The following is a 25,845-nucleotide window of genomic DNA, read 5'->3' on the forward strand; positions in this document are numbered from 1 at the left end:
GTTGGTATGTTTGGCCTGGAGAAAAACAGGCTCGGGGGGGATCTTACCACTCTTCACAACTTGCTGAATGGAGGATGTAGCCAGGTGGGGGTCAGTCTCCTGTCTCAGTTAAAAAGTGACAGGATGAGTGGAAATGGCCTTAAATCACACCAGGGAAGGTTTGGATTGGATATTAGAAACAATTTCTTCACTGAAAGGGTGGTCAGGCATTGAAACAGGCTGTCCAGGGAAGTAGTGGAATCTTCATTCCTGGAATTGTTCAACAAACATGTGGATGTGGCACTTGGGGGCATGATTTTGTGGTAAATATGGCAGCAGTAGGTTAATGGTCGGACAATGATAAAATTTCCTTAATGATTCTATGATTCTGTGAAAGTACAGAAAAGAACATGAGAAAAGCCAGGAAAATAATGAATGTTCATTCTTCATCCAAATACCAAATATCACACAGACACCAGCAGAGGGTGAAAACACACCTGTTCCATTCTTTCAGAAACGTTACCAAGTTCCAAAATCCTGATCTCCCTCCCTCCCTCCCTTTCCTCCTCCTTCCCTTCCCCTTCCTCTGGCCAAAGCCAGTAATACCTACAAATATTTTTTATTTTCGTAAACATCATGCAGCTTTAAAACATGGGGATGTTCTATCAACTTCAGGATGGCTATTTCCCGCTCCACCTGGAAGAAACAAAAAGAAACAGAGAAGATTAGAAGCTTGGTTTTAGAATGCATTAGGTATTGTCACACATTTTCTTCCAATTTATCCATTTCACACTCCTCCTCATATGCAGAGGATACGGAAAATTGTAACAATGTATCTTATTTAGCACTTACATAATTGAAGAAAAATTCAATTTATTCAGCCTCAGCACTCCCTGCCCTGCAGAACCAAAAACCAGCAAAATTTCAAGGTTGAAAGAAAAGTCCCAAATCTACCAAAGAAAATTAGCTGTGGGAGTTACATGAGCATTCAAGGCTGCTGCTGCTGCTTCACAATCCAAAGCCAATGACATATTCTCAAAGTACAGAAACTCTAAGATGTCACATAGGGCTCTCCTGACCTCCCACAGCCACAGGTGTGGCTGCTCTACGAACTGCATTCTCAATTAATGTTAGAAAATCCCCATCCTGAAGAACTTGCCATGCATGTGGGGGAGAAGATATACAGCAGTGTGATTTTATAGCTCCAGAACTGAGGCGCAGAAAGGGAAAGAAATATAAGAAGTGACATAAGAAGTACAAGGCAGAACAAGAAATTAAACCAGATTACTGGAGATGCAGTGCTCAGAGCCTTAAGCGCAAGACTGCGCTTTCCCTCAATTCCCAGGCTGCCCAAGCGTGGCTACTTCCAAGAGCATGCTTTCAGTGCTGAGTTAACAAGTTGTGACTAAGTCCCTGTAATTAGTGCAAGCCCTGTTCTCACCCAAAATTCCTATCATGACCACTAAGGGTATTCATTAGAGATGGAGTCAGTGCAATTCCTCAGCTGTTAGCAAAATTGCTCTGCTGCTCGAAACCACACTGTAACTGCTCTGATTTGACCTAGGCTAAGTTGAAGGGAGTTAATGTAGCACTGTGGAGACTCTGGGTATGTGAAATAAACTCTGCAACAAGATGCAGTGAAAGCATTGCACAGTCGGGCGTGCCAAATTTCAAGGAATCCACAAAGGCAGGAAAAAGACCTAAAGAAGCAAACAAGGACAACCAGGTAGGATTTTTTTCCAGTTCTTTAAATAACTGATTGTCCCAGAGCTGCTATACTGACAAACAAACCATGAACAAACTACAAAACCATCCCTTAATGTCTCCCCTACAGAGATCAGGTGAGTAATTAGGAACTTGCCCCAGTACACATCTTTAGTTCCTGATGTCCTTTAACTTCCTGAGAGAACATCCTCTGCTAAGCCTGAACACAGACTTTACCTGAATGCCAGTAAGATCCTCTGCAGGAAATTAGAAAGTGGTAGTTTGCAGCACCGTGCAGAGGAGGATTTCCAGCTGTTGGTTATCACCCCAGATCTCTCTTCCTCTACAGCACCACATAAAAACAGCAGAAGCAACTTCTGCACTGCATCATCCTTAGCCTTCCTCTCATACCACGATGGAAGAAAGTATATTTGTACATGTGCCAATCTCAGTCTTTCAAAGACACTTATTCCTCTCTGCAGAGTCAAAAGTCATCTGAGAGATTCCATTTCCACACTTGGGATCTCTGAAAATAGCTCCTTCAGAGAAGTGAGGAATGCATTTAAACATGTATGTACACAGTTCAGCACTGCCAGAACTGCTAGGAATTCAGTGATACACAGTGCTTGATGGTGACAGGTCTGTGGGTGTTAACTTACTCATGACCAGCACTCTGATGAAAGCTACTTATACAAACAGGAAACAAAAGCTGGGTAGATTTCAACTGTTCAGCTATTTCAATCTAGACCCAGGGGGTAGCTAGCTTATTCCATTTTTGCCTCCTCTTCAGAAAGACCTGTTACTCTTCTCTCTTACAAGCTATGCACTGATACTTGCAGAGGGTTTGTTCAACCCGATAATTGATAAAAGTTGGATTTGCTTCAAAAATTAGGAAAAACAAAACAGAAGAAGCACCCGCTCTGACGAAACTCTCCCAATAGTACTGAGATTCACCATCAGCAACATGTACTGCAGCTGCTCAGAAACTGCAACTGCAACAAAGTTCCTTTTGGATGAGGAAATACAGGTATTTCATGGGGAATGTGACCAGTGTACTAGCTATGACAAGGATAATCCAACCCCAAGTATTCCTAAAAAAATAAAACTCCCTGCAGATGGGCTGTGTAACTGCATTGGTGTTTCACTTCAGAGAAACCTCTCAGTTGGTTCAGTGGCAACGTAAGTTCAGATCGAGTGAGTGATGGATGGCAGCATCCAGTCAGGGTCCAGCTTGGTTACTGTCCTAAACCATGAGAGGCAGTGACTTACAGCTACCACTTGGAGGAGAGAATTCAGCTACAGCACTGTGTGGCTTATGTTTGGTAACAAACAATCAGGATAGAAAGGCAGTATCTACTTATGACCTACAGATTTACTCTAGGAACCACCTGAAAAGAATTAACCCAAGCTGCTTTTCTTTCATCATAAGTATGTGAGTGTAAAAGGCTCTATGCATATTCCTGGGAACTAAATCCTAACAGGAAATACAGTTTTGGAGGTCTCAATTTCAAGCCAGGTATGTGGAGAGCATCTGTCTTGATGTGCCTGGCAGCATTTGACTGCAGTGTGGTCAGTTCAGTGGTGTGTTGTCTGCACCAGTCGGCTTTCCACAGTCTGCTACCTCTTCTATCTGCAAACCAAGGACAAAACTAATCTACTTATCTCAAGTAAGACATTCAAGTAATGCCCTTCAGTGAAAGGGCATTTATGAAGGAAAAATGTCATTACTGTACTTCCTTGTAATCCAGGACTTTGCCCCATGTAGAGGCACAAGACACTAATGGTTGTATTTAGGATCTAGAGATTCTCAGTTCTCTAAACGGCAGTCTGATAAAGCTCATCCTCAAAAAATCTTACAGCGGTGTCCTACCTCTTTCTTCTTTGAAAGCAAAACAGGAGTTCAGAGAAATATGCAACAGATCACCCTCTCAGAATTACTGCTGCAGTCAGTACTGGATCCTGTTAATTTTATATATGCCTACAAAGAAAGCAGTAATTGATACAGGCTGGACACAGACTGTAGATTTGATAGTGATGTCACTGATGCATGGCTCAGGAGGACCTAGGAGCCATCATGTCACTAGGAGAGGTATCTGAACTCATTGGCAAAATAAGAGAGGCCTGAAATAGCATGCAGCTTTGCCCTCTTCCCCAGAGCTTTGCCAGCCCCTGGCATGCGTTTTTTGCGCAGCCCTGTGTTTGTAAGCCATGGAATGCTGTCCAGCTCTGAGCTGGCAAGGACAGGGGAGAGGAGAAACCCTGCAGGGGTGTTTGCTTTAATGCACATGCAATTATCAGAAAGCAGGGCAAGCTCAGAATAGCCTGTCTAGGGAGGCTCAGAGCCTGTGATAAACAGGAAACATGGAGAAACATTTGCCTAATGGTTAAAAGAGAAAAGAATACAGCAAAGCTTTTCTGTTACACGAACGCTGGGTCACATCACAGGATCCCAACTAAAGCCAGGGTTGCCTCATACCATGGTGGGCTACTGACTGTGCCTTGAAACTAGGAGAAACAGCTGTGAAAGGCTGTGTAGGGCAAAAGGAGATGCACTGGTAACGTGTAGCTGTGCAGGTGCCATGCAGGTGCCAATTAGAGGTTCTAAAAATCTGTGCAGGAGGTTGATTTGACAGGATGCTCCAGTGATTCAGCTAATGACAAAGTGCAACACGGGGGGCAATGTGACCCGTAGAGGAATCATGAAATATTTTGCATCCCTCTCCTCCATCTCTACTTCACTGTCATTCTCCCCCAGAGGAAATCACATCTCTCTGGTTTAAGCCCATCTTGTCAGCAAACTTGCACTGGCAACAAGTGCTCTGCTGTCCTTGCCTTTTGAGTCAGGCACACAGGGTGTTAATTCACTTAGAAGGCAAGGAGGGCAGGTCAAGGGAGCCTGACAGTTTGTCTCAGTGAAGATGGAAAGTTTCCTTTTCTCTTGCATTCATGAGCTCAGTAACTATTGGGTCACTCATGACCCATCTGCTCCTTGAAAAATGAGGCTTACAGCTGTTTCATTTTACCAGGCTGTATTTTATCTACCAAACCTGTGCAAGCACTATGCAACAACCATTGCTAGCAGTTTCTCAAAGTACCCCTACATGCAAAAAGCTGGGGGACAGGAGACGACATTTCTCCTCGGAAGCTTTGAAGCTCACCAGCAACACATGAGAAAGCCCTCTCTTTCTCCACTAGCATCAGTAGCTCCCATAAGGCTCAAAACCCTGGCTTGAGAAGGAATTCCAGAGCTGCAGAAATGGTGAAGGGCAGCAAAGCCCTGCAGGATGCAAACATGTTTATGCTTTTTTTCCCTACTCACAAAGCAAAATGGAGCAGGGAGGGAAGGCATGGTAGGTTTTCTTGTGAAAATCAAGCCGTCTCTAATGTTGACCCTACTTTGAGGTAACTAATGAAATACTTTTCAGAACTCATGGCTGTCCCTCAGTTACGAGAAATTCATCCAGGACATGACCTGTTCTGAATTCAGAATTCTCTACACTCAGAATGAACTTCAAAGGATGCAGAGATCTGGCTGCTTATCCAACTCCTCAGGCTAGAACTCAGGTTGGAAACCTTGTACCAGAGCACCTACTTTCTCTAATGTCTGGCCTGCTGTGCAGTAATTTGCATTTCCATGATGAGGGCACAGAAAGCAGAGTAAATCACTCTGGTATTTCACTGAGTTGAAGTGGCAAAAACCAAAGGCATCTCATAGGAAAAACCTAATATTAGGTTCTCTGAAAAGTCTGTGTTCCTGCCATAGCAGAAATATCGCAGCAAAATACTTGGAGTTTTATTAATCTGGTACTTATACTTTCATGTTATGTGGGACTGAAAGTTTAAAATGGTGAAAATGCCTGGCTTTGGTGAAGACTGTCTAGGTCACCTGTTCACTCTTGCCCATAATGACAGAAATAGGCTACTCCTGAAATCGGAAGAGAACAGCATTAAAGCATAAATGGCTTTATACAACAAGCAACTGCAGGCCCATTATGCCCTATAGGGTCATCACTGCTGTGATGGGACATAATTCCTCCAAACAATTCAAGCCATTACCAGATCTAAGCAATACCAAAACATCTAATGCATTATATCAGTTCCATCCACAATTTCTATGGAAGCATAAATAGAGTTGGAGTGGAAAAAATATCAGGGTTTAAATTATTAAAGTATCTTCCTCTGAAGTTCTGAATTTGGCTGATTTTTTTCTTAAAATGGCCTTTCATTACCTTTATCCAAAACTTATTCCGTAGCCTATTATGAATGCAAATGGAGGACCATGAAAGTTGTGCATCTGTGGGGAGTATTTCTTGCTGCTATCGTAGCCATTAACCTCACATTTCTGAATATACTGAGCCAGATTCAAAATGTATTGAAGTCAACAAAAAACATCAATTGACTTAAGTGGGATTTGAATCAGACCTTCTAATGATCATTAAGTGGTATCTGGAAGAAGTCTTCTATTACACAATTTTGACTAATTAAATGTTTTAACATGAATTCAGGTTTTCTGTTAAGTACTAGTAATTACAAGAAGATTTTACAAAAAGTAGATAAATGAGGGGGAAAACTAGACTTAGATCTCCATAGAATCAGACAGCTAGACAATGATTTACAAAATACATGCAACAAACAGACAAAATTACTGCAAAGCTGAGCAATTCCTCATTTTACCGTGGGCTCTATTATGGGCTCATTCCACCACAATTTTTTTTGCATGTGTGCTTCTCAAAGCTATTTCCCCATAAATGAAAATGAAAATAGGTATGTGTGAGAAGCAAGTGAGATGCATATTTGATTTTAAAATTTGCATGTGCAGACTTCTATACCATGAAGCTTTAGGAGGGAGATTTACTTTCCACAAATTATTATATCACAAAGTATTATACCAAAATGTCAGGTTCTGTTTGTCTTTTTCCACAGTCCCTTCAAAACTGCAACTCTTAAATCTCCACTGCATTTCAAAATTTAGCATGAAGTCTGAGAGTGTGAAGTTCACTGGACGGATACTGGGTTAATTTCCTTGGAAATCCTTTCTGCTGTTGCCAATGCACCTCCACAACAGGATTCATGGCCTGGCCTGACACATAGATTCCAAGGTCTTGAAGGGACAGATCCTACAGGTTACCCAGCCATGGAAAATCCTACCCAGGAACGTCACGGTTTAACTCTGTAGTTAACACCTGCCGTGCTCCTCAGGGCTCTGCCATCAGCTCCCCAGTAAATATGGCACTTTGACTTATCTGCAGCGTATGCTGCTTTAAGGAGCATCAGGGCTTCATGCAAGAGACGCTGATGGGAGCTGACAAGGAGTGGATTTATTCATTCAGCACTTGAGATTATCTGCTGCCCGGTGGTACACAGCTAACGAGTGACTGACACACAAGTCTCTGCCAGCAGTCAGCAGAATAGGTCCCTTTCACTGGAAGGCAAAGAGCCTCCCTGTGCCTCCTGTCACCTTCAGTGAGTGCCACATCCTGGCTGCCATCGCCGAGTAGTGCAGGACACGGGACACAAACCTGCAGCCACTCTACAAGAGAAATAACCTGATCTTCGACTTGCCTTTCTTTTTCCCTCCTTATCCTGGTTTTTAATGTTGATGTACACTGTGCTTTCTATAACTCATGTGCACCCAGCCTGGCATTTATGAGAAACCTGCCACCCCCACACAGCAGCCACTGCCAAGTCTGTGTGAACACTGGCAACCACTGCTCCAAAGCAGCACACTCAGTCCCTGTCGTGTGTGCAGCCCTCCTTGCCATGCCACATCTACAGTGCTCACCCCAAATGTAGAGCTGTAAGTCTGGTCCCTCCTAGCAAGGCACAGCATCAAAGAATAACCTGAATTGGAAGGGACCCCCAAGGGCCATTAAGTCCAATATTGGCCTTGCACAGGACGCCCCAAGAGTCACACCATGTCCCTGAGAGTATTATCCAAAAGCTTCTTGAACTCTGTCAAGCTTGGTGCTGAGACCACTTCCCTGGGCAGCCTGTATACAAATGTATGCTGGGCTCGTTTCAGGGGTGTATATGGCCTGTGCAGGAAAGGAGTGCAATTCATAAGTAATTTTTCCCCAGCAGAAGTTACTTCTGAAGAGAGAAGGTGCAGCCCTGAACATTTATTGCCTTGTGGGCTGCTATGCTAAGCTACAGAAAAACAGTCACTCCCCACAGAGAAATAAGCTGTTAAATTAAGGGCTATGGAGAGTTCAGCTTCAAATAATACAGGTACAGAACTTTTTGTATTATTTGAGGCATCACACATTTAATATGGGCAATACCAAACACAACACTAGAATGCTGGAGCCAAAGAGTGAGAATGTAGAAGATGCTGAATTCCATTAAGGAAATATGGGCAAGCACAAAGCAGTCAGTATAGCACAGCACAGCAAAATGTTCTGCCAAAAATATAGTGCAGAGCTTCTGAGAGCATTGGTTGAGGATATGATAAGGCAGAGGGGTTCCCAAGAGCACCTAGGAAAAGGACTGAGACAGTGAAGTGATGCTGACTGTACCATGGACTGGATCCTTGAGGGAGTGCACCATCAATAGGAAGAGAAATTTGAAAGCACAGTTTTGAAAAAGCTTAAAAGGATGATTTCTCTACCATTTCCTATGTGTCTCAGCTAGCCTCTTTCTCTCTCTTCCTCTTTTTCTCCATTAGTCACACTGGTCTTGTTTAGCTCTTTGGCATTGTCTTACACAAATGTCCTTTACATTTTCTGTAATACTTTTCCAGAAGCAATCAATGGGATGGCTGCTATTTCCTTCTCTATATCTTCCCTTAATGGCCATCTCTGGTTCCTTGAGAAGAAATAAGGCAGGTAACAAATGCTCCAGGAGAGGGCAGAACAGCTGGAGCTCTGCAGAGACTGGAGGCAGAATGCCCGACTCCATCCCTGCCTTGCCCTTCTCCACAAGCTTAAAAACATCATTGATTTCAAGGAGTGGAAAACAGATATTATGATTTTTGTTATTCTGCCGTATTCTCCTGTCATTCACTTTGGGTTGCCCTTTTAACTCTTTAGAGACATATTTGTATGTATTTATCTATTAGGATCTCGTTTCAGCAGAATTAATAAACCTAGTGAGATACTATCAGCTGATGTCTACAAGGGATCCTCCTGCCCACTAGTCCCTCACAGCTGGTAGTCACAGAAGCAGAGTCTGAATCAACCCACAGCTAGCCCCTTTGTTTCCAAAATATGGTGTTGAAGCACAATTGCACCTCCCAGAGGGACATGATCCCAGACAAACAGCAGCACAGTTCCTCACCCAGGAACTGCGAAGAGGCCAAGGGCAACACATACTCACAGAGTTCATGTTTGCACTTTGCTTTGCAATTAAGAGGGAGCCTTGAGGGGAGGCCAGGCAGCTGCAGGCAGAGGCATCAACAGCTGACTTCCTGCCAAAGTGTGGAGCCAGTGGCTGGCTACTCAGGGAGGCCAAGCAGCCCTCTAGCCCAGTTCTTCTGCCCCAGCAGGTTGCCAATGGTTTCTATCACCCTGCAGCATAAACAGCAGCTCCACCTCATGTGCACCAGCTCTACGCTGGTACTTCCATGTCCGTTCCTTCTTAGGGACACCGAAGAACTGGCTGATCCCAAGAACTATCTGTGATAAGAAATCGGTCTGCTTTGTCCATAATTCTGCCCCCAGTGTGTCTCTCGAGTGACATGACCGTACCTGGTGTATCTCTGTAATGACATGAACCAGCGCTTCAGTTCCAGCCATCCCTGCCCACTGATCTGGATGTGGGATTTTAACTTTTTCATGGAGACTCACCTCAACCACAAGCATATTTTTTCATATCTTGCAAAACTGGGCTGAACAGCATGGGAAATCAGCAGTAACCTCTTAATATATTTATTTCTGTGCTACCTGCTTGCATGTAGCCAACAGCACATGAGCTTAAAGCCTGTTCTCTCAGCTCTGGTGACTCACATAACAAAACTAGTGGCCTCAGCCTCAGCTCCAGGTTAGGAGTAAACTACTGGTGGACAGTTAAGTGGCTGTCATAAAACTTTCCCCTCCCTCAACTACTGCACCTCAGTTTGGAGAAAAGGCACAAGCTTTCATGATGATGCTAACCCTGACACAACAGCTTTGTCCGTGGTGCCTGTCACTTCTTCCATCACATCATGGATACAGCAAAGACGGCAGCACTGTCTGGGAGTTCTCCACTGGGCTTTAATCTTCAAAAGAATGACTAATAAGGCAGGAATTGAAGTACAAAGCAAGAGGCAGAGAGAAAGGAGAAGAGGAAATAAAATTGCCTATTTTGCCTCAGTCTTGAGGCTGCCTGTGCTCACTCTCTGCCTCTCCTCAGGTTCAGCCTGCAACAGAAGACATTACAGCAAGACTTGTACTCCCCTCAGCGAAGACAACATCTTCCTCTGTTTTGTACAAGCAACAGAAGCTGCAGAAAATTAGTCCATTGCTGCCATCAGCAACCAGGATCTCTCACAGCTGGGAGTTAAGAGATCAAAGAGAGCAACGAAGGAACATTTTGTTTCTCAGTTATTTTATCTCTGCTCTTCTCATATCCTTCTCATCACACACCAGTCCCTTATTGCTGGAGGTGCTGATGACATCTTGCAGACTATCAACATCAATATCAGGATCAAGAAGCCTCTTGGCACGCAAGGTTTAGAAACAACATTGTAAAGATAGTTTCGAGCATCTCAAAACAAGTGATGGGGATAAGCTCAGTCACTCCTTCTCCTCATTGTCTGAACCTACTTAGGAAATGAGGATTTAAGACACCTCTGGCCATATCCAGCATATGCTCTGGAGCTGAATATAATAATTTGTCACATCTTCCTTATGTTTTCCAATACATTATTCAGTCAGGTCAGACTTTCAGAAGTACTTGGCATTGGCTTATCTCCTTATCTCAAAGTTCCTGGGACTCTTGCTACTAATTGAGACCAGAGCCAGCCAGTAATGATTGGCAAATTCCATCTTTAAGTTCTAGGTCTCTAGAGATGGGTCTTGTAATATGAGGCCTGCCTTTCTATTTATGAATCTGTGCCTCACACATTACTTCTGAGATCCTGCAGTACTTCAGAGCCGTTCTGAGTTCTAATGGCGAATTCTTCAGCTTCACCATACTAAGACACAGTCAAACATATTCCCTACTGTAAAACAGGTCCTCTTTTCCACATAGTGACGTTCACTTCTGCAGTATGGTCTTGAATTACCTGTGTCACTCCAAAACAAGCTATAATATTATGACAACTGTTGTACTGCAGTGCAGATGCACCCACCAACACAGCACTGTTGCACAGAGACCAGGGAGAGCAATGAAATTAGGCATTTTGAATTTGAGAAGGTGGTATTTTTATTATTTCTGAAGAAGCTGTGGTTGCGTATCTTCAAAATAATCAACTTAGGTGCCATTATTTGAGTCTCTTCCCATTCCTTTGTATCTGTCCTATGTATCACATCTAACACAGAATTCACAGCTATTTGGCTTTTGATGAAGAGCAAAGATAGGATGCAACACTTTGGTAAGTCAAGTGACAACACATCGCTAAAGAAAGCGCTAATGACTCAAAAATTACATAGCTAAAGCAACAGGAGGTTTAGCAAATTAGCTTAATTCTCTGAGGACAACGGACTTGGATGGACATGCTTATTCCTGAAAATGGCAGAGAATGCATTCTTAAAAAAAAAGATGAGAATTTGAAAACTGGGGTTCACTTAAATCATACCACTTAGGCCTGTACACCTTGGAGTGCTTTGGTGCATATACAGGAATCCTGCTTTCACAATCTAATTCAAACTCCCTTGCACTTGCCAAATACTTACATATGTATATATATGTGCAGATCGAAAAGTGCTCACAATCATTTTGCTGAGAAGATGGCAGGCTAAATTTGAAACCAGCAATATTTTTGAAATGGACAGCTGGACTAGATGTAACCCCCTCCCACCCCAACTTCTCAACCTTGTTCCCAGATGTCTGGAATATGTGAAAAACAACCTGTGAATGGGGGAGTTTTCCAGTACTCACCCTTACTGTCACAACAGAGTTTTGGAATGAAAAGGCAAAGGATGCTGTTCCTGTCATCCTCTCTCTACAGAAAGGAAAACCAATTACCTCTCTTTATAGGGGACATAATTAGCTCCCTTCTTTCCAATGGAGAAAGCCTTTTCCCCAAGCTTATACTGCCTCCCACGCAAACACAGGACAGACAAAAAAGCAACCAAAATCTTGCTGAGGTGGATGCCATGCTGAGGAAACCCAGCAGTAACCTCAGATATGAGGAAACCATGCCTGTGCTGTGAGGTTCACGTGTTGAATCGTGGCTTATGCAAACGTGTTTGTGAGGAAAGCAGCACAGAGATGCTCTCCTTGCACCATACAGAACTCAGAGTATCAGCAGCTGGTAAGGAACTGTGGTGATTTTAGGAGGCCATCCCTCTTCCCTGCAGAGATCTATATAACTGTTAAACAGTTTTTCCCTTCCTTGGTAAGAGTCTTACTCCATGCCAAGTGGACAACTTGAGGGTTATCCACAGTTTTGTCCTGGGCTTTGGTATTATTCTGCTGCCCCCATATTCCTGTATTTAGAGCAGGACAATGTTGCACATCCAAACTGGAAGCCTGTTCTTTATTTTAGATTGCATTCCTTATGCTACCACAGAAGCCACATAAAAACAACCACATTCTGTGAAATCCTGGAGACTGTGAGAACCCTTTTTTTGGACTATTCCTCCTTTGGTTTGCATTCTTATTCTTGCTAACGTTTCCAAATTGTTTCCACACAGATTGTTAACCACTTTTTTCCTAAGGCAAGAGTGATTTTCCTGGCAATTTTCCACACATTTTCCATGTTCCCTTTAGGATGGCTGGGGACTTGGAACTTGTAGAAAATGTTTTGCTTCCATTTCAAGAAAATGTTTGAAGTGCATGCTCAGTCTACACCATGACCGTATAGCAATAAAGGCAATAAAAGACAGAGAAGTGATAAAAGAAAGTGAGGAAAAAAAACATCTTGCAAGTTCTAGCAAACCTATTGGAGAGTAACTCATTTAGTTGGAAATGGTGGCCAATGTGAATGTTTTTGGTGGCCAACCAGGAAGTGGGGATAGTCTTTACTTCTGACCCATTAAACATGCATTTTGCAAAGCTACTTTTTTGATGAGATTCCTTTGGACATGTCTTCATTTACTGTCGTTCCTCCTCCTTCTACGGGAACAGTGACCTGTTTGAGAAACCTGAGATGTCTCCACAGGGTATAATTTAGCACTCTCCAGGCTTGCCAAGATCCCTGGAGCTCTCTTGTGTCTCTCTGATCCCTTATCTTGCTCATGATCTGCAAAGGATCAGTCACATAAAGCCCACAGGAGAGGAGGCTGCTGCCTACCTACTGAAGGCCAGAGTTTGTCAGTTCTACCTTCAAACAAATGAGCAAAGCTCCACTTACAGAAAATATACAGAAAGCTCTGATACACTCTTATTAAGGAAATATGAAGCAGTTCCTTCTGTGTGAAATAAGCACAGCTCTCCCTCAAAAGTGTTCTGAATATTTTCAAATATGGCAATGTTATTGGATGAGAGAAAGAAAACGTGCAGTACATAACTGTGTCCTCTCTTTGATCTTAACTGTAATGGCCCTTCCTCATGCTTTTCCATGATAGGTGTGGATATTCTCCAGGACTCCAAATGGAAGTCAGCACATCCAGTCAGCTCTTTAATGGGATCATTCCTTTAGGAGTAATCACTCCTTTAGACCTGAGGATCCGCCAGTTTGCAGCAAGTTTCCTTCTGGGAGAAGGGTCTGATTATACATGACCTCCAGGACCTCAGAGGTGACACAAGACTGCAAGACTCTGCAGAGGGTTTACACGAATGAATGAGTTTGAATTTCAAATGTAGGCCAGAAGCAGCCCGCCCAGCCTAATTTTTTCTCCCTTGTACTGTTTATTCAACCAAAAGGATTTTCAGATGACCTGAGGGGATTGCCTTCATGGGTGAGTGTGCATTTTACCAGAAGTCCTATTTGGCAGAATGGCTTTTATTGTAAGCATTTTGGTTCTGTTGCTCCCGCCACGTGCTGCTTTTTTTGGCCTTCTGGCAGTCTCCAAATCCTGTGTGAACGTCCCTTTCCCCAGCACACCAGGGATCCAGCAGATGCACAAACTACTTAGTTGAACAATCACTTTACGCCTCAAGCACTGCCAAACAGTTCCTTGTGCAGCTTAGGAGGGCACGTACTGCTGCTCTGCTACAGAAAACCAGGGTGCCCTTCTGCTTCTAGAAACACCTTCCTTTTGGTTGAAATGCCACCTGCATTTTACAGGAGTGATCCTGAACCAGCAAAACCAATCTGGCAAGGGGTCCAAACAGGAATTGTATTTTATTTTTAACTGAGGCTGGAGAATTTCCTTCTTTCCTTTTTCCCTTCCCCTTATGACACCTCTTGAAATAGAGTTGCTTTCCCCAGCCCCAAACCCACCTAATGCCAAGGGGTCAAGCTATGTTTCTTGAGGCCTTTGTTCACTTAAACAGTATGGGGGTGTGAGATAAGTCCTTGTCGAAGCCACCAGTGATTAAAACATCAGCACCACGAGGAGCAGCTGTCTTCTGTGCAGTCAGCTCTGTGAGCCACCCCCAGTCCTCCCTCTGCCATACTGGAGCAGCCCACCCCTCCCTGGGGGATCCCCACAGCCAGCCCTGAGCTCTGCTCCTCACATCCAGCCTGCTTGCTCATTAATCATCTGGGACGTGACTGCTTCTGCCACAGCTGCAGACACCTAAAGAGTGAGGATGTTGTCTCCTCCTTCCCAAACAAGGCTGTTCTCCCTTCCCCAACTGCTTGCAAAGAGAAACACACTGGCTGTGGCTAGCTGACGTTCCAGCAGAGTCAGAGCATGGAAACGTATGCCTGCAAGAAACCTCCCACACAAAAGGCCACTGTAATTCCTGCAGAGCTGGACTAAAGACTCTGTGCCAGTTTCCTACCCAGGTATGTCAGGGACACTTGTAAGTACCAGATGTTGGATGAAGCACAACTGCTATTCCCCTTCAGTCCCTGGAGTGTAAAATCATGGTAATCAAAACAAAAGTCAGAGCATTTCTGAGGCTCTTCTATCTTTCCCTTAGAGACAGGTGACTTTACTGCCTTTAATGCAGCAGAGAGACTTCAGAAAGCTGGCTGTGCCCTTCAAGCTACTGACAAATGTAACTGCTTGGCAAAATGCACTATGCAATACTAAAGGGAAAGTCCTCTTACAGTAATAGCTTTTCCAAACCAGAGATCAGCCACCAGCCAGAACAGGACTGCCAAGCATTTCTAAAATGTAAGGCACAATCTCATTTTTCAACTTACCAACAGAAAAACGAGGGAGCTGCACAAGCCCTGATGTGCTGGTGCAAAGCAGATGCAGCGATGTCAGAGCTTCTGTTCCCTCTGCAGCACTGGCTGAGCACAAACAACAAACAACAACCCCTTCACTGTCACAGATGACCCCTTACAATGTGGTTATTTTGTCCTGCAGGACAAATAGCAGGAATCCAGAGAGAAATTAAGAAACAGAACTGCTTTCCTCAGAACCCCAGGGCAGCTTTGATGCCCTCGGGGCACTTCTACCTTTGCACAGGACTTGGCCAGTACAACAGTTCCATTTAAACCCAGTGAGAGAGGATTAAATATTTCTTTGATGATGACTTCCACCTTTCTTTCCCTTCAGTGACACCCTCCTCCCTGCTACCTCCCAGTCTTCAACAGCTCTGGGAGTGGCCAGGTGCCAGGTAGTCTATTCAGGAATGATTGCTATCCGTTTTGCATTTTGTTCCTTTGTCCTTTCCAAGCAAATTATCTTCGGGACCCTGGAACAAGCCGTCACTTCAGAGCACTGTCACTATCACATGGACAGCAGCCCCAGGACCTGCAGGACACATGTGAGCAGCAGGCTGTGTTAGGAAGCATCAGCACTGAACACCTCACTGGCACATCTCCCTCACCAGGGACTGCTGCCAGTCACTGTAAAGCCACCTCCTGGTGCTAAGGTGACTTGGATCTGCCCCCTGATACCTGGGAGCACCCTTTTCATTCCCAAGAAAAATATTCTTCAAACTGGAGCACAGGGATTTCCTTACATTAAAATTAGGAACTTTCAGTCTCTTCTTAAAGGAGCTGTTCTTTTTCCCCCTCAAAATGCAACCATTATATATATATTTTTTAAGTCATCATAGAGAAACACTAAAAAGCTTTCTGTAATACTTCTTACAGTTAGTATTTGCTTCCTGCTGGGAATTCACATTCTGTCAGTGGAAGCTTCAGCACATGCTGACAACTTCCCCAATCAGGAATGCCCCTGAGGAAGGATGTTTCCCCTGTGGCTGCTGTCCTGCAGGAGGCAGCAGCAAGTAACACCCACAGTTTCAAAAGGTCCAGTAATGTTGGGTTCTCTGCACTGAGAACTGAGGTTCTCTGCAATCTGTCCCTGGGGACAGATTTTCAGCTGTTGAACTACCCACAGTTAAGATATTAAGAAGAATCCCCTTTCCAGTGAGAGTCAATATAAAAATTAGATTTCCAAATTTTTTAGACATTGTAGTGGAAATCATTGTAAGGAAAATCTGGTCTAAGAATGGAAGCTGAGCCTCTCTGAAAAGTTTATGCTTATGCCTAAATTTTGGAGGTGATAAAAAGCTGCTGCAGGGTTCCACTAAAGGTAGGAGTAGTTGGTCTCATTAAAGCAAATATTTTCTACACATTCCTCAAGAAAAGAACTCCAAATACAGGACACATCAATACTCTTTGGCATAAATACACATCTAAAGCAGAGAGAACACTAAAATGAAAGAAAAAGTGCAATACTTTCTATTGCATAAATATACATAGTTCCAAATTTGAATTTGAACGACGTGTGCATCCAAACCCACCTTTGGCATACCTCCAAACAAAATCATAACCACCTAAGGCCTGAAGGTTTCATGGGGTGGGGTTAAAGTTGGAATGATTATTTGAAGTGATATCCAAAGGAAGCCATAAAGCTGTCTAAGGGTCTCTTACCTTAGTCTGGTTTCACTGGGTCTGCAAAGACTCTGGAAAATGCCATCATCAATATTGGCTTGCTCTGACAGGATATACAAGGGAGGCTGTGAGGTTGAGGTGCTGATTTGTGATTCAGACTCTAGCTTCACTTTCTGATTTTCTTAATAGCTTCTTCTGCCCTGCATGGGCTACTTAATCTATCTGTGTCATAGTTCAGTACCCAGAGAAGGCAGACACTCAGATATTGGATTTTACCCACATTTTCCTGCCTTTTTACATGCATTGCCTGTTTAGATATAAATGCTTCAGGTCAGAGGTGGTCCCTTGTTCTGTCTTTAAACACAGCCATGGTGTCTGGTATTCCAGGACACGTGCTGAGACACACCCTCTGACAAATGAAGAAATGACATTTCAAATGTCACCACTAACTCAACTTAGAGCCTGCAGAGAACAAAGCAGCGGGGGGTAAAGTCTGCAATATGTCAACATGGAGCAAAATACAAGTTCAAAGCATGCTGAGCACCTGATTGTGGCTGGTGCTGGGGGCTCTTCTCTACCGCCCTGGCTCCATGCACAGCATCAGGAGCCAGCAAGTAATTCAGATGTGCTCACATAAGTCAGGAGGAAGCAGAGGCACTGCACACCCTCCAAGCACAGGCAAATACAGTGCCTCGAAAGCTGGGAGGGGGGGCAGACAGCATTACAGGTGGACTAGAAATAACAGAGCAAGCTTCGTGCTGAAAATCTTTGTCATGACAACAGAGAGAGCAGTTAAACTATACAACATGCGCAGGGAATGTAAAGACAGGAAGTACGCTGGCAGCACTGCAGCAGTGAATGATGGTTTATTTTTAACAACAGTTTCTAAAACAGGAGCTGGTGATTTTGTTTGTTTGTCACTTTTTATTTCATCCAATTCTCTAGATGGTTACTAGATCCTTTTGCAAGATTTTTTTTTATTTATTATAGTTTCTGCTTGAAGCAGAGACTGAAAATGCTGTGATAAGTAGACTGAAAGGTTCACTTAGTTTCAGCTGCAGTTTCCCTAAGTGCTTCTGTGTCCCCTGCTGAACTGCTGTTTTGTAATGCAGTGGAGGCAGAGCATGCTTTGGGGATATTCCACAGCTCTCCTCTTGCCTCTACCACACACAAAAGAACCATTTCTCCTCTCTCCTCCCTTCACCCTTCCTTTCCCATAAGGGGACAAGAGTGACCAAGAAAGAAAGGTGTACTGTCACCTTCCTTGGGCCTTTTCCCCATCCACTAAAGCCTTGCAAATCTAAAACATTAACTAAGCAGTTCCATGCTTTGCTCCTGCCCCATGTCCTTCAAGGTGTGTGAACACAGCTTGCTCTGCAGACTAACAAGCCACACAGCAACACTCCACACTGGGGACTAACATCGGGGCACCAGAGGATCCAGAGCTGCAGCTCAGTGGTCTGAGGAACAAGCTCTGCCACTGAATCCCCCTTAATAATGGGCAGTGAGCATAGAGGGCAAGTGTGACTAGGCAGGAGAAACCAGGCTATCCAGGGAATCATGCAAGTGCTGGGCTTTGCAGTCTGTCATAGGGGTGAGTCAGATTCTGAATTGCTGTGCTGCTATCTTAGTTACAGTAGATGCTAATTCAGCTGGTCAGGTAGAGTGTGCTTTTAGGAGGCTAATATGAGCAAGCATATTGAGGCTCTGGGACTTTTCCAGGCTTCAGAGCTGTTCTGTCTATCCTAAAAGGAAGACGTGCTTGTGAAACGCAAATGCGCAGCAGGATCTGGAATACCAGCCTCCTTTGGATTTTTCTGTGATGGTGTCTAATGAAAGACTTTGAACTGTTTGGCAGATCAATGGAGCAGTTTATTCTTCTGTAGTGTTTTCAGAGAGCACTGGATCAGAACCTGTGAAGTTCTTGCACCCACACTGCTACCCCTGCAAACTCTTAGCTGGTCTTTCTATGTGGAGGGGAGGTGAAGGGGTAGTTAAGAGGGATGAGACTCAGTGCCTGCCCTTTCCTGAAGAGGCTGTCAGTGCACAGCAGCAGTGAGACAGTCCTCTGGGTGCTGCTGCATGAGGCAGAACAGACACAGCTCTTTGGTAGCTCTATGGACCTGCTGTGGTGACAGTGACAACAGCTTGTTGTTGTCAGCTAACACAGAGCTACCATGGCAGTTGCTGAGAGAAGACCCAAGGTGCCATTTTTAGGGTTCGTTTATTCTGATTGGAACTGTACTCCAGTCCCTTGGGACGTGACCCTTTTCATGGAGTTTTCTGGAGGGAGTGAAGGAGCAGAGGTGAAATTCTTAGCCGAGACATCAGAGCCAAGCTGTTCTCTGAAACACCCTTTGTTGCCGTCTCTTCGCAAGCCTGCAGCCTCCGCTCCCTCCTCCCCTTCCCAAAAATAAAGCTCCATGATGTAAAAACATTCCTTTGGGGCTGGAGGTGGAAAAACTAGGACACCACAGTTCGGAAAACGCTCAGCACTGCATGAAATATTCACTATCAACCAAAACAGGTTTACCCGGAGGAGGGTATGATGAAGAGGGAACAGGGAATCAATTTCACTGTCCTATGGTTTGTTATTCTGGCTGCTTCTACTCTCCAAATAAGCTGAGCTTTTTGGAAGCTTCTGTCTGACCCAATTCCCATTCCCTCACTTTTCAGTCTGTGTATGCCTCCTGTTTTGTGTGCAAATAAACACTCATCCTAAAGGCATATTTGCCCAATCCTAAATGCTCCTGCTCCCCGTTCAGGAGAACAGGGCTAATAATGTAACAACTTATCAGAGAGAGAGCCAGGGAGCGCATGTGCAGCTGGGGCATTCATCAGCTGAGCACGGCCAGATGGGAACTGAGGAGTGCCCCAGCCCCTGTGAAGGGCCTTCTCTCTTCCCTTCACAGAGCCTCCTTGTCTGCTCTTCAAACACTGCACATCATCACTGGGTGGGAATCAAAATACTTCTCTCTTTAACTGGTTGCCAAGTTGTTTGTTCTGGGGTTTGCCCAATGCAAACGACAGGAAGAAACCTGGAAAATATGGAAAGCAGGAGAAAGGGCTTTGGCGATCTACCACCCTCATGTGTTTGCATTCTGACCACCCTCATGTGTTTGCATTCTGCCTCGTGCAGGTACAGGTCTCAGTGCAGCCCCAGCCTGAAGCAACATGAGCTGTGTGAGTCTGTGTCCAGGCACACAGGGAGTTCAGCCTCATCACCAGAGATACAGCATTCCAAGCAATAATGAGGTGTTCAGACAGTGCAATGGGAAAAGGGAGATCAGTAGAGGTGATGGAAAGGATGACATCAACTAAATCTGTGGTTCCCTGTAGATATCCTGGGTTGGGAAACAAAGGCGAAACCAAACTGCCCAGGCAGAGCTGCAATGGAGGAAGATGATACAATTCCCAAACTCTCATAATGACAACACATATGGGAAATCACATCTTTAGTTTTTCCAATGAGCTCTCACAGACAATGGGAATGGAGCTTATACACAAAGTCCAGCTCCCATACACTGACAGCTTAAAAAAAAGCTACAAATGGAAGCTAATCTGCAATTAATTCATTTTCCATTCAACGAAATGCCAAACACATTTTATGAAACAAAGGAGTTTTTTAAATGCTCCAAAGGGCGTTTTCTTAATGGTGAAGAGCATGTACACCCCAATACTCGGTCCCTCCAGGTAAGGGTATTGTTCTACCAAGCCAGGGAAAAATAAAGAAATTAATCTTCCTTGATGCACAGTTCCTTCTCCTCCCACACAGCTGGAGCTACTTGGCTGACTGGGATATCCTAGGCCATTCCTCTGAGACCTCTAAACAGGCACAACAGGCCTCAAGCCATGGCCAAAAAAAGCCATGTGCAGCCTGGATGCGTGAAGTTGGCCTCATATTTGCAAATGTTATACAAAAAGTAGGATTTATTCACTCAGGTGAGTTTGGTCTTATAATTCAATTCCTTGTCCTGGTAAAAAAAATATTTTTTTTTACATTTATCAATTATCATTTCATTGTTCATATTCTGTTAAGACCCTACTTAACATCATGCCTTTGTTCTGATACCTGTAAGTACAAACCAGACAGTTCCAGCCTTACTGAGACTGGGAAGGCAGTTAGGAATGGAGCTTAGAACAGGGGTCGGCTAGTCCAGAGGTTTCCCAACACATACTGGCAGCTATTGCTTATGGAAACTCACTAATAAACAGAGCAACTAAGGAGTGAGTCTTCCCTAGTGCATCTGCCCCTCTCACCTTCTGGCAATCAGTGAGGATCACTTGACCTGGAATGTCTATCCAAAAGCTATCTAACTCTTGAACCTACACACGCTTTAGGCTTCCCATTATTCTGTAGTTTCACTATGTGCTTTTTGTTCATTTTATCCCCCACAAAAACAATCAGGTAATTACTTCCTAGTCATTCTGGCAGATCTCTCACTTCTTAAAATGTTCTCATGATAGGCCTGTGGTCAATGGTAGCCAGGACAAGGACTCAGATTTTGGAGTATTTGGGAAAAGAAATGAAGGCTACCTTCCAGTACCATTTTCAATCTATTCCCCCCCCCCCCCCAGGAATTAGCTCTGTTCAAGAATTCCACTCACTAAAAACAGCAGTGTCTTCTGTTCTATTCAGTGAAACGACACAATAAATGACTGTATATGTTTGTCTTTCTTTTTTTCTCTGTAAAGACGAAGAAATATTTTCCTACTCGTTAACAAGAAATTCCTAAATCATAGTGGGCTAGCTCTCTTCACTAATGCTTTTCTAGAGGAGTAACCACTGGAAAAAAAAAAAAAAAAGAAGAATCTGTAATCACAGATTTTGCAGATTGCAAAAGGACTTAACAGTTGAATAGGTAACAGGTAAATGTCATGTCATGATGGAGGAAGTGGCCTGGTGGAGAAAAGTCACTGATGAGTTCATATTTATACCAGTGAATTAAGCTGGTAAATATTTATTTACTTCAGGTGCTCGGCAATAAAGATCTAGTTATTTTTACTACTTGCTGCTTGTGTTTGCTTTTAGGAATAAACCTGTCCTTTATGATACAAAAATTTGCTCTTTTACTTTAATTGAGATAAACGAGAACAGTTCTTAATGGGGTGCTCCATTTGACAAAGGTCAGTTCTCTGCTGAGCCCCCAGAGGGCTGCAGCGGGAGCTGCCCTCGGTGCCACCGGCTGAACAGCAGCAGTGCATTTGAGGAACTGCACCTCTTTGCTGTACAGACAGGTCTCTTCAGACTAGACTCCTCACCAGGGGATGGTGTATTTGTTCTTCATACAATGTCAGGAATATGAAGAAGTCACATGGCCACCGTTCCATTCAAAATTCAAGTCTCTGCTAAACAAGCAAAGCCTTACTACCTGCATGAACCACTATGCAGGTCGGTTCTGCTGGCTTCGGCAAGAAAAACCAACAATGCTCCCAGAGGTTTACAAATTGCTTAAAGAGACACTGTCTAATTCCTACATACTCTGCAGAGCTTATTAAAATCCTCCAGGAGACAGCCACAAGCACAATTAGAGCTGGTTCCAGTAGCACACAGCTGCATCCTGTGATAAGCAGGGGATTGAGAGCATGGCAACACAATTTGACTCAGCCAAAACGGCTATCGGGGGGACTGATCATCACTATCTTCCCTTCTGACATGCTGTCACTGTGCTGGCAGCAGCAAACTTCATAGGGAATAAGCACACCTGGGACACAGCAGAATTTGGCAGGCACCTGGAACTCAGCAGATGTCAGGTGTTTTATGCATCATGCATTTTCCCTGGAAAGTCAGTCCATTTGGATAAACATTCACTGATGCAAATGGAGACACCAACCCTGCTCTCTTCCACCTGCTAGCTGCATTATTTGGGAAAGCTTGGCCACCATTTATTTATGAGGAATGCTCTTTGAGAGAGGATGTATCCCTTTTGTCCCCAAGCAGGAGTCATCCCTGCATGTCCCTCAGGGACAGCAGGTGGTTTGCCTTCATCCACTAACAGCAGACACCGAGGCCAAGCTGACCTGATGAGCTCAGATTCAGGGCTCTATGACATTTCATCAGTCCAAATGCCCCAAAAGCTTTTGGGCCCTTGCATGCAGCTTCAAACCACAGGAGTTTGGGGGTTCTGGGGCAGAAACAAGAGGGAAGGTGAGAAAAAGCAGAACCAGTTGCAATCTTAAGGAAAGGTTTTAGTGGATGGATGAAGTTTTATTTGACATACACTGGCCATACCATGCCTGTGTCTCCTAGTCACTGGGCCAGTATTGTCTTGTGATGAGATAATTATCCATGGAAGGAAGAAAGCAATAAATGTGAATAATGGCAGCCTATTGCTGACTGATTTCTTTTACATGAAAAAGGGGAATGATGTCTGGCATCACCTAATAATATTTTAAGCAATACCTAAAAAAGATCTGATGTGCAAGCCTTGGGGTTTTGCTTGCTCTTCACCTTTGGGTTAGGCACTCATGGCCCCCTACAAACTGGAAATGATAATGCTTAATTTGCAGGGCTGTGATACAGGTTCATTCACAAATTCTTAATGGGTTTCTGGTGGAGATTCATTCATGATTTCTTGCAAAGATTGTGAAACTCTTTAGTGAAAACCAGCACTCACTCAGGGTGGTGAAGAGGAAAGGTATTACACCAGGGGCAAGACCTGGTGCCTTTCTGCACCTCTGTCATCTAGCTTCCATGTGATGCCAGGTACATCACTTGATCTATCCTTTCACTGACTATTGAGATGATTAAGTTTTGGAGTAAGGATTCCCTATTTTTATCTGTTTGTACAATACCCCATTCACGCTTCAGCCAAGCCTATGCAAAATAACAAATAATTTCCAAGACTATTTCTACTTTGTGTAATTCTGTTAATATGTTTGAGGCAGAAAAGATATTAGATTAGTAAAATGTCAGTCAGAAATACAGAAAGCCTGCCCCTCTGCAGCTGCCCAAGGAGAGCTCTGGAGATAAATAGCTCAGCTATTTCTAACTGGCACATATTGTTCTATGGGATTATTAATGCCTGCTGCAAACTTGGCTTCCAGTGGGTGCCTTCTCTGGGATCAGTGGGTGTTCACAAAGATTCTCCTTTGCAGAAGGTGTTAACAGCACTGCTTACAAGTAATATCCCCAGTGTCTTTATTATCATGGGGATTTCTGCAGATGGCACTCAGTGGTGACTGTTAGTAATTTATAACCATTCCTTGCTCTTCTTCCTTCTTTTCCCTCTATGCAATCTCTTCCTACCATTGGCCAGCTCTGGCTTTATCCACAGCAGACAGCCTGCAAGAAGCCTTGGCAAAGGAGTGAGTGTGAGTCCAAATAGGATGGGCAGAACACCTCAGACAGGTGCACAGCTCAGGGGCAAGTGACAGCACAGCCTGAAGTCAAATGCATCAGCCCTGGGTTAGATGAACTGGCAGCCAGCCACCAAGACAAAGTGCCTGCCTCCAAATTCAACAATATCACGAGGAGGGAAGGACAGTGGGGGTGGCACAAGCTGGTGAACACATGCAGGTGAACCAAATTGGGCAGGCAGAAAAAAGATGACAAGGAAGACACATACTAAACATATTTCACTACTGCAGGCTCTGTCCTGCTGACCTTGGCCAATGATTAATGTTACTTTAGAGCATATTCACATTTGCTCTTAATATGAATCCCTCTGGAGTGTAAATGGGAAAAATGCCACTCAGGCTGCATTGGAGATCCTGGGAGGTGGGGGATGAATTTTTACTGCCATTTAAATAATTTTGTTTATGCATGAATTTCATGCTGGGCAACTTTCTCTTGGGACCAGGTATCACACCTCCCTACTGTACAAACAAATGGCACATTCAAGTCGGTCATGAAGCTCGAAGAAAGTGGAGGAAAACGTGGGTGGAGAGAGGAACTGTTCAAATATGACAGATATTTTCTTACCTATTATTCTTCCTGACAGGTTAAGATACATCTGCCAAGCTATTTTCAAGATGCAAAGAGCCCTAATCTTAGTTTAGTAGAAAAATTTGCATGGTGTGAGTTGTTTGGAGATTTCAATGAGAGAAGTGGGAAGGACCTTGGTAGGCTGGTAAATGACAGCCTGGAGCTACAGACTGACCTTAGAGAGAGGTTCCTGACCCAGAGCCTGACTCAAGGCCATAGGAGAAGCTCTTTGAAGCTAATTTGTGAATGTCCAGATTACAGTGTCCTTACCTTTTGCTAAATCACAAGCTAACCAAATCTGCCAAAATATTTCAAAGGAAATAGCAGCCACTGGGTCTGAAACTTCCTTTTAATTTGCTTTTCTTCCTGATATTTGCTTTTACACATCTACAGTTGTAGTATTTAATCCCTTCCCCTTCTTTTCTTTCTTCCTGTTTTTACTTCACAGTTCCAGAGAATTCACAGAGAATTTTCTACTGAATTCTGCCCATTATATTTCTCATTCATCTCCGAGTCTCCCAGTATTTCAGCCAAATCTGGGATGCCCCAGATAGGGAATACCAGATCTCTAAAGAGCACACCAGGAAGAAGCATTTTGAGCTCAGCAGCTATTCAGTAAACTCCAGTCACAGCTGGTCACTACCTCCCACGCAACCATGGCATGTTCCTGGCCTGAGTCGAAATCTGAGTGTGCTTCTCCTGAGGGAGCAGGGCCATCCTTTTCTGTCACCATTCTCTACATGCACCTGGGCACTAGCTATTTACACCAGTTGGCACTTCCAGTCATCCAAATACTTCACATAATTCATAAGCCTAAAGCAGTAAACACCCACCTTCCTGCCATTTATATCTTTCCCCTGGAGAACTCAGCTCAGAGACAGCATTAAGGTTTCTGCTTTTTACCCAATTTTCCAGCTGGGTTAACTGAGGCATGCTGAGGTCAAGTGACTCGCCCAAGGCCAGCAGTCAGCTGCTCAGCCATCCCTGCACCCGGGTGCTGCCGGGCCTGTGGACATCTCCTTCAGCCACCTGACCACGAGGCTTCCCCTCTGAGCTGTCCTGTGGCACACAACTCCTGCAGGCCAGAGGAACCTCTGGCTTTGGCTTCCAGCTAGAAGAGGTGCTGGAAGGCAAGGAAAAGAGCAAGAGGCAGTGTGGTGGGGATGGAGCTTACACAGGTGTGGGGATTCTCCTTTAGGAAACAAACAGCTGCTCTGGCTGACAGAGCCTGGAACTGATCAGCTTT

The 25,845-nt window shown here is 44.2% G+C and overlaps 1 protein-coding gene across 11 annotated transcripts in view; it reads right to left on the bottom strand.

Moving 5' to 3' along the window:
- The window catches only part of BRSK2 (BR serine/threonine kinase 2), a 305,276-nt gene that overhangs the window by 104,620 nt on the left and 174,811 nt on the right, over positions 1 to 25,845 (bottom strand). For all 11 annotated transcript variants that reach the window (XM_038138588.1, XM_038138584.1, XM_038138589.1 and 8 more), the window contains exon 3: positions 590 to 675. In XM_038138588.1, coding sequence (XP_037994516.1) covers positions 590 to 675 — 86 coding nt within the window. The remainder of the gene's footprint in view (positions 1 to 589; positions 676 to 25,845) is intronic.

The sequence above is a fragment of the Motacilla alba genome, chromosome 5, assembly GCF_015832195.1.
Source record: "Motacilla alba alba isolate MOTALB_02 chromosome 5, Motacilla_alba_V1.0_pri, whole genome shotgun sequence".
NCBI lineage: Eukaryota > Metazoa > Chordata > Aves > Passeriformes > Motacillidae > Motacilla > Motacilla alba.